Raw genomic sequence first — 12,311 nt, forward strand, 5'->3', positions numbered from 1 at the left:
GAGAGAACTAATTCAAAACTAGCAGTGGGGAAAGCTGAGAACCAACCCAATTTATAAACACAGTTTCTCTGAAAGGATAAGAACTGGCAGCACACTTCCAGAACTAGGGCAAGCTAAAATAAGAGAGGACCAAGTAAAAACTGATAAGCAGTTAAATCCTTAGATTCTCTCTCCCTCACCCTACCTGGCAGTTTCTTTGCTGGAGAGGGTAAAATTGAGGACTTAAGACTTGGGGACCACAGACACAGGTTAAGAATATCATCTAATGTAGAGGAATGGATGTATATATACCCGAATGCTGAATACAGAGACCCTTACCTTGCCATGTTCTCCCATTACGATTCTCAGGACACCCTGGAAGTGAGAACTTACCCCAGACAAAGACTTCACTGAAAACTGACCAGCCCAGAAAAAAATACCATTTTGACACTGGGGGTTCTCACAATAATTGCCCACCCTGATTAACTCTACACTAAAACCCAAAATTGACAAGCCCTCTTCCCAAAAATTCAAATTTTCGCTTCAACCTTTTTTTTAAAAAAATCCCTCAACTGCTCCCAAAAGGCTAATCATAATGAGCAGACAACCAAGTATTAGCTCATATCTGAGCAAAGCTTCATATATTGAGACCAAAACAAATGGGTAAAAGAAAATCTAAGAGCAAACAGACTATATAGAGGCAAGAAATATCACAAAAGATAATGAAACAAGAACAGGATGTTATAAAGGCAGGGACATTCTGAAAGCAAATGATCTCTTAGAAGCTAAAATATCATAGAAATTTAAAATCTCAGTACAAGAGTTGAAAAGGTAAATTCTTCAACTTTGCCCAGATTAAAAAGGGCAGAAAAGATGAACATGGAAAAGAGGACAAAAAATAATTAAAAGACTAGCACAACATATAACATTTGAAAACAGGAGCTCCAGAAAGAGAAAACAGAAACAAAGCAATCAACGAAACAAGTGAAGAATATTTCCCAGAAACTGAAAGCAGTGAGTTTGCCAGACTGAAAGGGTCCATCACTGAATGCCTTACAGATGGATTCAAACAGAAGCAAAGCAGATATTTCAGAATTCTGAAGTCAGAGGGGCTTCCAGAAATACCGGTATATATTTTTTAAAGTGTCATGTACAAATGATCAAGAATTAAAACAACTTTAGACTTCACAGCAACACTGGAAGCAAGGTGACAATGGAGCAATGCCTTCAAATTTCTGAAAGAAAATGACTTCCAAACTAGAATTCTAAACTCAGACTACCAAGCATGAGGGTAGAACAGACATTTTCAGTCATGCCACATCTCAAAAAAAATTTATTTCAGTTGTACCTTTCCAGGAAGGTACTAAAGAACCAAAAGAGAGGACAACGTGAAATACAGCAAACAGCAAATCCTAAAAAGGAGAAGCAAAAAGAAATCCCCAGAAGACAGTAAAAATAGATCCAACAGAGACATCTATGTAGGTAAGCAGTCTGGATTGCACCAAGCGTGACTCAGGAGACAATCACTTCAGAGTCGTCATCACCAAAACGCTTGCTGCCACTCTTTTTATGCTTCAGGCCCTCCCACATCCCCATGCCCTGCATGGGTATCCAATTGTGGATAATTCTATCACCTCTCTCACCCCCCGCCCCCACACATGTTCTGCTTTAACCTATTCCTCTGAGTTGGGAGAAAGCACCAGCAACAAACTTACTGCAGCTCATTGCATTTTCTGGCTAAAATTTTTTTTTACAAGACATCTACACTAGAACCTGCCAGATGCCAACACAGGAAACCTATGTTTCCTAGGTTACAAGACCTTGTAAATCCCAGGAAAGTTGAAGTCAAACTCAGATATTCTCTCTTGCCTTTTGTTTTCCTCCCCTGGCATTTTCAACTAATAGTGGTAATTTGCCTTTTTCCTTATAACTACATGTTTGTGATCTCTATTAAGGTTTTCAAAATTAAACACTGATTAAAAATTTAGCAAAGAAATGAGACAAAAGCCAGGGTAGTGGTTACACACCTGGAGATAAAAGGTCGAAGATGCAATTGAGAAGAGGCAAACAAGTCTTCTAAATAGCAATATTCTGCATACAAGTGTTTTATCTTTTTTTAAACTATACATTTTATACACTATCTTGAATGTGTATTACACTACATGTATATAATTTAAGTAGTAAAACTTACAGAAATAACATGATAAAAATGAATTCTTTTAAATATTTATAATCCATTCTCAGGCATGGCACTTTCCCAAGAATACTGACAAGTGATTTTCTACATTTACAACAGAGATTATATAAACTATCTTTTATCTTGGATAGACTATCCAACCTCTATTGTAGATACTAACCATTAGTCATTACGATACATTTCCATAATACATAATTAGTATTCAGGTTAACTAAGCACAGTACAAAATGATGCTAGGTTTCTAGCAAGAAAAAAAAGAACCAACTATCTGCCACTTACTTGTCAATGTCTGCCATGTTGTAAGAACTCCAAATATCTATGGAGAGAAATGTCAATGTTAAAAAAACGATACAATTTAGTTAAAGCCAATAAAAGCATTTGAAGCCCAAACCCTTTTAAACTTATGTTGAAAACTATCCCAAGAAATGTACTTTCTTTAAAAAGCATCAAGGTCCAGAAGAAAAATTCATGAACACAAAGACTATTTTACTAGTCACCAAAAATAACTTTTCACACAGGTTACTGCCTAAAACGAGCCAGTTACTATTAGGCTTTTAGAATCTATCACGTAAGAGGTGTTACTATAACACTATTGGTAAAGAATCCAATCTATGTTAAATCATAGCATAGGCAGGTCCACCATGAGTGGTCAGTTTCTGCTTCAGTGTTTAGCCTACTTAATTATGTCACAGGACAACCTTCATTTTGACAAAATTTTTATCGAACTCATGTTAATAAGCTAAAATCTGCCAGTACTGGTCTATTATCTCCGAGTTTTGTTTTTTTTTAAGGTCTAGTAATCTTATCAAATACCAATTCTTTCAACTACTTCATGACAGCTATCAAAAAACTCTGGGTCCCAACCTATTTCTGATAAACCTTTCCCATCTCTTCAAATGTACCTCATGTCTTATCTTATTCCTCAGCTTCCCCTGGATATGCTGCTGTTTGTTAACAATACTCTTGGTTACTAGACCAGAATAAATGTACTGTGAGGCTTGATCACAGCATTTCCTAAGTTCTTTTCCATTAAAAGATTAGTGTTACTAGAGAAACTGCATTTAGAAAAAATTTAAGGTAAAACATGTTATTTCAGGCTGAAAAAAGACTGAATGACATAGGTAATACCAAATTACTTGAAAATCTAAACCAAGTTAGAAATTTACATGAAAATCAAATCTTTATACTTTAAAATGCTGAAGCTTAGACTAATTCAGGCAGGACCCCAGTTTTTTATCTAAAATTTTAGCAAGAGTGTTCTTTTAATGTACAGGAAACTGTAGTGCACATACAGTTAGTAAGAGCAACTTGGCCATTGGAATAACCTTAAACATGCCCATTTCTGGCCCAGTTATTCACTTACAAGGACCTATCCTGAAAATAAAAATAAAAAAACTGTAAAGAACCCAAGGAGGGTGGCCTAGAAGATTTTCCTAAACTTTGCGCATCTTTTAGCTCTCAGCTTAAAATTTTACTTCTGCAAAGATCTATTTCTTTTCATCACAGCTGCCTCAAGTTTGTAATTATAAATTGATTGGTATGACTATCTGATTAAGGCCTGTCTCCACTGAGCAGATCCCAAGATTTATGACAGGTATACCTGCTTTTGCCTTATAGCCTCCTGGGTAGCAACATAAAGCTTAAATATAATGACCACAACAATCTATCTCATAAAAAATAAACTTATGTCCATGCAGTGTAGCAGTGCTCCAGAATGTATTCATCAAATGCAATGAATGGACCACACTAACGAAAGAAGTTGTTGATGTGGGAAAAGTGGGGGGATGTGGGGTGTATGGGAACCTCCTATATTTTTTAATGTAACACTTTGTGTATATTTAAAATATATTAAAATAAACTTATGGAACATTTATGTAGTGTACTCCTTTGCAGATCTCAAGTTGAAATGGAAAGAGCCACAAAGCAGGATACAAAATATATGGCAAAATCCTATTTGGATTTAATCTTTTCCTCATATATACATATACTTTCTTATGAATGAATCATTTCTGGAACGGTAGACCAGAAACTTAAACGTGGTTACCTATAAGAAAGATGAGAAAAGAAGAGAACTTACTTTTCATTCAGCATTATTTTTCCACATACATATTTTTAAAATTAAAAACTAGTAACATTCTAGAATTTTCTGGGTTGAATAAAGCATGTAGTAAACCCAGCAACTAACAAAAATATGAAAGAAAAAAAAATCCCAAAACTGATAAATTCAAATTTTTATAGTATTTTAAGATATTCACAGAATGGCTACACTGCTACCCTCAGTGTCCATTTTGTCAGATCACATCAAATTCAAATTCTTGCAATGAGATTTTTTTAAAAAAAGAAATCTCAGACAAAGCAAGATGCCATTACTCCAAGATATTGTTTTTTGTAAGTAAGCCTAGTTTTGTGGTCTAATCAATTTGGTTGACACCAGCTTTGCTGCAGACTGGCTCAGGCAAACAACTTCTCAGCTTTATTTTCATCTTCTACAAAAAGTAATTGTCCCTTCATTTGATTGCTCTTAACATTAAAGGAGCAAATCCATGAAAAAGACTTACCAGGATTTGATACCTACATAAGTATTCAATATTAATGGTTTTACCTATTCTGCCCATTTTCAATTATCATCCTTGGCACAGGCCAATAGTTCTGCAAATCAACTGGATGAGTGGTTAAAACGATTTCTTTAGTTTTTTTTGGCTTTAAATTTTTTTTATTGTGATAAATACACTAACATAAAATTTGTTATTTTAAAAATATTTTTAAATGTACAATTCAATGGCATTAAGTACCCTTGCAATTTTGTGCAATCATTACCACTATATTTCTACATTTCCACAATCCCAAACAGATATTCTGTACCCATCAAACTAATTTCCCATTCTACCTTTTCCTCAGCCCCCTGCAACTTCTAATCTATTTTCTATCTGTTTGAATTTGCCCTTTCTAAATATTCCACATACAGGTGGAATTATACAATATTTGTCCTTTTGTGTCTGGCTTATTTCACTCAACATTATGTCTTCTATATTGTAATATGTATCAGAAGTTCATTTTTTTTTAAAAAAAAGAGGTAGTGGGGATTGACCCCAGGACCTCATACATGAGAAGCAAGCACTCAATCACTTGAACTACATCCATTCTCATAGAACTTCATTTTTTACTGCTGAACAATATTTCTTTGTATGCATATACCGTTTTTGTTTATCCATTCATCTGCTAATGGACACGTAACTTGGGTTGTGCCCATTTTTTTTTGCAATTGTGAATTATGCTGCCATGAACATTGTTGTACAAGTTATCTGTTCAGGTCCTTGCTTTCCATTCTTTGGGAGACATACCTAGAAGTTAGACTGCGGGCTCATATGCCAATTGTATATTTAACTTTATGAGGAACTGCCAAACTGTTTGACAGCAGCTGCACCATGTTACATTTCCAATAGGAATACATTTTTCCAACTTTGATACCTGTGTCAACACTCCCCCCACACACCTTTTTTTTTTTTTTTTTGATAATAGTCATTCAGGGTGAGTGAAGTGGCATATCTTGGTAAGCACCTTTTCATGTGCTTACTGGCCATTTGTTTACCTTCTTTGAAAGATTCCTTTAGTTTTGACAAACATACTGTGCTATAATACTAAGATGTTAACACTGGGGGGAAACTGGGTGAGGGTGCTCAGAAACATTCTGATCTTTGCTAATTTTCTGTAACTTTTAAATCATATTTTAAAAGTTTATTTAAAAAAAGATTCCTTGGATCCCATGTTCAGATTCTGAGCCAATGCGTCTGAAGGGTGGGACCCAAAAATCTGCATTCTAAGAAAAATCACTAGCTTCTGAGGCAGGTGGTTCTCAGATAATCAGACCACACTGAGAAGCACAGGCTTAGAGTAACACCTGAATTAATTTTTACTGCACAGTTGACAATAACATCAATGACATTTTATTTGCCAGACATGAAATTGCAGTCCAAGATCTCTACGAAGAACTTGTTTCTGGTAATGATAACCTATATTAATATCAACTCTACCACTGAAAAATAAACAAAAGTACTGTATTAGTCAGCTAAAGGGGTGCTGATGCAAAATACCAGTTGGCTTTTATAAAGGGTATTTATTTGGGGTAGGAGCTTATAGATACCAGGCCATAAAGTATAATTTACTTCCTTCACCAAGGTCTATTTCCACATGTTGGAGCAAGATGGCTGCCAACATCTGCCAGGGTTCAGGCTTCCTGGGTTCCTCTCTTCCCAGGTCTTGCTTCTCTCTGGGGTCAGGGCCTCTAGTTTCTCCACAAGCTCAGCTGTAGACTATCAGGCAAATGGCTCTGTCTCTCCCTGAGGTTTCTGCCTCGACTAAGGAGCTGTCTCTATTCCTGTGTTCTTCTCCTGGCACAGGTCCTCTCTTCCCGGGGCTTTGCTTCTCTTTCCTCTGTGTGCTTACTTCCCAGGGATCCAGCTCAAGACTCCAGCATCAAACTCCAAACCAAAACTCCAACTTCAAAATCTTCAACTCTCTTCTTTTGCCATATTCCATATCTTTTATCTGTGAGTTCCCTTCCACCAAGGGGTGGGAAGTCAACACCCTACCAACGTGGTCCAAGCGAAGCCTAATCAATTTAATCACACCCAGATACAGACCAGTTTACAAACATAATCCAATATCTATTTTGGGAATTCATAAGTATATCAAACTGCTACAAGTACAGAATAAAATATTTGTTAAAATCTTAGAAGCATCAACATGCTTAACAAGACCAAAAGGAATTACTAACCCAACACTTAAGACAAAGCAGGAAACAGGAAGGTAAATGGGAAGAAAATGTTTGCCCTAAAGGCAAATGCCAATCTGTGCAAACTGAACTTTAGTTACAACCAGCTTGTGGTAAAATCAAAAGATCTGGGCCTGTCCACCGTGGGGAATATTAACAGCAACCCTCCCTCCTTCATTAAGCAGGGACCCTCCCAAATTGCTATGTCCTCAGAGACAGAAATCAGTCTTTCTCGATAAAGAGCCCAAATTCACCTCATATGTGTTTCCCCAAACCCCAACCTAAGGGATTAAAGTGGTCTCTAACAAGTAGTGTTCCTAAGCACCCACATATGAACTATAAGGAAAGGAACATACATCCTAGACCTCAAATAATTTTCAAGGGCAATAGGAGCAACAATAGAAAAGAATACAACAGAAATCAGTCTAATGAATAGTTAGACTAAACAAACTTAACACAGACCAAAAGACGACTCTATCTGCAAGGATCATTCATGAAAGGCAATACAGTTAAATTTGGACAATAACTAGGATCTCAAGAAATAAAAATAAAATTAAACAAAATGGGCAGGTTTAACAGATTAGACATAGCTGAAGAAAGAATGAGCTAAAGAAAGCACAGAAGAAATCTTTTAGAATACAGCAGAGACTAAAGGATGGAAAGTAATGAAATTCAAAAACATTTTAGGATACAATAAAATCTGACATTTAATACAAACTCTAGATGGAGAGGAGAGAATGGAGCAAAATATTTGAAGAAATAGCTAAAAATTTTCCAAAACTGATGAGACACTAGTCTGGATTGAGAAGCCCTACAAATCCCAGCAAAATAAAGAGAAACTCACTTATATTAGTGTAAATGCAGAACACAGAAGGCAGAAAAGCACTCAAAAGAAACATTATCTTCAAAGGTACAACAGAATGACAGTTGCCTTCTCTTCAAGGTTGCCCCCCACCCAAATCCTCAACATGCTAAAAATAATGGATAGAGAATCTGTTACCAAACCAAAACACTCTATAAAAATAAAGGTGAAAGATACTTCCAGGCAAAAATATCTGTAGCAGACCATAACTAAAAATTGCTAAAGTATGTTAATTCAGTTAGAAGGCTAGTGTTCCCAGATGGAAGGTCTAAGATGACAGAAGAAAAGAAAAATGGTAGGGGCAGAGGGTATTTGCATATATATAAATAAAATGTTAAAAAGAAATAGCATCACCACTCCATAGTTCAAAAATTAAAATATAAACAACCATATATTAATTGGGGGGGGTAAGGAGGAGAAAATGGATTAAGTATTCTAATTCCTTTATGTATGCATATTATAATTTCTAGGAGGAACTCCAAAGTATTAGAAATCATAGAACTTCCAAATTAGAAAAGCAATCATAACAAATTCCTAAGAAAAAGAATAGGTTGGATAAATAGTACAAAATAATCAGATTTAAATCCAAACATCATAGTAATTGCACAAAATGTAAATGAATTAAAGGCTCCATTAAAAAAGTCAGAAAATCAATTATATCCTATTTATGAGATATATCTATAAGAACATTGAGCATTTCAAAGTAAACTATAATTTTAATCAAAAGATGGTATCGTTGCGCTAATGACAGGGAGGGGGGAAAAAGCACTGTTAGAGAAAAAAGGGTCATTTTATAACAAAAGGTTCAATATACAGATATGTAACATTCAGAAGACATCATCGAGAAAGAAAAGCCACTGGCTCATAATAACATGACCTGAAGGCAAATTCTGACCTCAGAACTTGAATATGGGGAAGATGACAAGTGATTGAATCACACAAGTTGATTGTTTTGAGATGTCGAAACAGCTCAGACATACTCGTGACCATTCTATTTAACTTCATTCTGAACAAACTCCCCTTAATGTTCAACGAAAAGAAAACCGTATTTTGGAGTCTTCCATGTAAGGCCTTTCTCTTATTTGCAGATAAGACACTAATCACCTTGCCTCTTACATGCAGATAAAACATTAAGCACCTTGCTCCATGACACACAACAGATAAAGTAAAATATAAAATCTGACTTCTAAAACCAACGCCCTACTATTCCAAAAAGCAGACCGACTTTCCCAATCAGGCTACTGCTAGATTATACCGCCATAAACCGAGTATTTCTTTACAGAAAATGACTATTTCATGATAAAATAGCCACTTAAAAACTGCAAATGTTTCAAAGCTAAGTATTCAAGGTGACCAGTAATGGCCCAAGGATAGATTCCCCTTTATCGCAAACTTCATCCCATTCCAAATGCAATGTGCTTTCAATAAACCTATTTCAGACAATGCTGTTCTTTTCATATTTCAGCGGTCCAAGTGATTCACTTGGTTCCAGCACAACCTTCAAGTTAAAACAGTATATTCTTTAAACTCACTTTTTCATTTCAGGGATATCAAGTCAAAATGGACTCTTTCATTTGAAATTACCATGTCTTCTGTCCAAGGGATCTCAGTACCTATAGTGTTATCTGATCGAATAGCAGAGAAACATAGCTGGCTTGAAACTTCAGTCTCAAGTGCAATAAAAGAAGAGTACACCTTACCTAATCTGCATAGCGTTTTCTCTTATACTATATAGACAAGATAATCCTTAACAGATGCCCTAATGCTCTAACTCACATGGGCATCAATTCTGACTGGCATGTAGGGACTACATCTTTCCATAGGATCACCAAATATTGGCTGAAGTCAGGGTATTATAATGATAGAAGATACCCAAATCTACCTATCACTGTTTATTTCCCATCTGTTCCTCCAAAGGATGAGTTTTCTTACAGTGAAATTATAGTTTAGATTTGGGCCATTTATTTGAACTCAGACAAGCTTGGGACTAGACGTTAGTCCCTTATGAGCAATGTAAATCTCACGTACCTGTCAGTTTTTAAGTTATCCTGTATATAAGATTTTTTTCTTATTCAATCAAAGGCCATGTGTATTACTTCATTAATAAATAAGTACAGAGAATTAATTTAAGCTGACAAGAAATTAGGAATTAGGTACTAATTTGAAAAGATGTTTGGGTGCCACCTATGCTTCAAAAATAGCAAACTCCCTTTTACAGCACTCCTGAAATCGGGAAAGCAGTTTAAGTTTGTGAGACTAAATAAAGTCGTTTCAGGGATAACTGATAAGGCAGTGATAGTCTAAAACAGGAGTTCTTGGAATACACTTTCTTGTCCTGGCTCACCTTTTCTTTTTTTTTTTTTAAAACTCTGAAAGCCTTGCCCTCCCAAATAGGACCTCAATCGCCAGCCTCCCTTTACAGCCTCTCCAAGAGATTTTTGAGGAGAGCAGCAGACTACAAATTTAGCTCAATAAATTTATACCAATGCCTCATTCAACCGCATATTCCCCCGCCATTCTCTCCCTATTCACTTTAAAAAGCAAAATGAAGAGTTAAGTATCTCATTCTGGTAACTTCAATACAGAAACCAATTTCTAAAAAATTCAGGGAAGCCATAAAAGAATTTAAAAGGCATTACATGTCGTCTTTTATTTCTATCTTAAAACCCTTTGGGGGTTTAGGTTGATCGGGATCACCCTTTCCTTCCCAAATAAACCTTGGTCAAAACATCCATTCAGGTTCTAACTGTGCTTGAGGCTCACAAAACAACCTTTTGTTTACACGCGTCAATTCTTTAATATCCTAGAAGTCGAGGCCCTGCTCAGCATCGCTTGTCAGCTGTCAGCTAACTACACACTTTCCTCCGGTACCAATAGGAAGATAAGGCGAAAAAAAAAAGTAGGTAAGAGTTTGAACCCCAGGAGCCGAGCTATTTGTTCACTATTCATTTTCCTAGCCCACCACCTCTACAACTTTCATTGAAGGGCAGCCCAGGCAGGGGGCTCCAATCAGGCGCAGGCTAAAGCCACGCAGCCATCACCACGTGTCGAGGGAAGCCGCCGGGGTTTCCCCTCCCAGTGCAGCCACCGCCTCCAGTGGGCGGAGAGCCTGGGAGCCCCGCAGCCTCCCCCGCCCCCTCCCCGCCTCGGGGCCTCCTCCCTTCACTGCCCCTCCCTCCCGCCGGAATTTGCAGCCTCCGCCGTTCTTTCCATCCCCCCCGCAACCTCCCCTCGGGAATTATTTCTGAGGAAGAAGAGGGGGCGTCGGGGAGGCGGTGGGCTCCGAATATAGGCCCGGCCCGCAACAAGGGCGCCTCCCGCTCCCTCGAGGCGCTGCCCCTACTTCTCACGGAGTCCGGGCCCCCGCCGCGGCCTCGCTCCCGTCCGCGCGGAGAAGCCGGTGGGGCACCCGGGACCTCGGCACAGAGTAGCGCGGCCCCTGGCCGCCACAGGCCTCGCCGGTCGCCACAGGCCGCGCTGACCCCCGCGTCTCCTCAGCAGTCCCTGAGAGAAACGACGGCCGGTCTCGCGGCCGCCTCGCAGGCTGAGGGGTCGAAACTCCGCGGAAAGATCCGACCCCACAGAACAGCCAGGGAGAACCCGGCACCCGCGGTCCCCGCTATCAGTCCCCGGTCCTCCTCCCCCTCCCCTCCACATAGGCCGTTCGACCAACTCCACATTTCCCCCTATCCGTTACCGGTAGCTAGTATGGGGAGCCAGGCGGCCGGAGCTGCGCAGGCAGTGACTCAGGGCGGCAGCGGGAGGAGCAGGAGGCGGCGCCGCGAGCAGATGGCGCTAAAAAAGACCCGAGAGCCCGCCGCTCGCGCTCATATACAATTAGCGTCAGCACGTAGACCCGCTCCGCCGCCCTCCTCCCGGCCTCTTCGTCTCCTAGCAACGCGAGCGGGAGGCGGGCTCAGGCTCGGTTGCCTAGCAACAGAACCGTCCCTCTTCCCCCGCGCCCTCCACACTCTCACCGCCGACTCTTCCCGCCGTGCGGCCCCTTCCCCACGCTGGAGCTTCTCGGATTCCCGTTTGTGACTAACGCCCACCCGCTGCTACGCGTCGTGTAGTCTCTTTGCTCTGTGTTATGCTGAAAAGGAAATCTCAACCTCATGGTTCTAGGGAGGGCCCCTGCCCCCCCCTCGTCACCCCGCAGCATTGTCTGGGCTGAGGAAGGGAGGTGGGGAGGGCCCCGCCGTCCTCTTCCCGGCTCGCTGCTGGCCGCGGTGGTGCGCGCCTGAGTTCCTGTCCTGATCCCGGCTTTTATTCTTGCAACTCCCCAGTAACCATTTTCCCTGCTTGCGGTATTTTTCCCCTAAAACCATTTGCTTCCCTGTGACCACCTTCGTCGGCGCCTTCTTTGGGTTTTGCTTCGAACTCAGGGGGTCTCCGGGCCTTCCTGGGGTGCTCTTCATCCCTACTGCTTCCATCTTTCTAACCTGATTTAGTTCTTTTGATGGATTAAGGTGGCATGTTCTCTGGAGGTTTTTAAATGAAAA

At 39.6% G+C, this 12,311-nt stretch overlaps 1 protein-coding gene across 8 annotated transcripts in view; it reads right to left on the reverse strand.

The window, feature by feature from the left end:
• NAP1L1 (nucleosome assembly protein 1 like 1) overlaps window positions 1-11,717 on the reverse strand; it is a 32,391-nt gene extending 20,674 nt beyond the window's left edge. For 2 of the 8 annotated variants that reach the window (XR_011650274.1, XR_011650275.1), the window contains exons 1-2: window positions 11,507-11,710; window positions 2,456-2,492 (exon numbers count right to left, since the gene is read on the reverse strand). Coding sequence is in view for 4 of the 8 variants with exons in the window: in XM_058308441.2 (XP_058164424.1) it covers window positions 2,456-2,472 (17 nt within the window). In the remaining 4 variants the exon portion in view is untranslated. Of the gene's footprint in view, window positions 1-2,455; window positions 2,493-11,506 lie in introns of all 8 variants that reach the window. The other 6 variants (XR_011650276.1, XR_011650277.1, XM_058308443.2 and 3 more) reach the window with 4 other exon arrangements.
• Window positions 11,718-12,311: the final 594 nt, after the last annotated feature.

This window comes from Dasypus novemcinctus, chromosome 12 (assembly GCF_030445035.2).
Source record: "Dasypus novemcinctus isolate mDasNov1 chromosome 12, mDasNov1.1.hap2, whole genome shotgun sequence".
Taxonomy (NCBI): domain Eukaryota; kingdom Metazoa; phylum Chordata; class Mammalia; order Cingulata; family Dasypodidae; genus Dasypus; species Dasypus novemcinctus.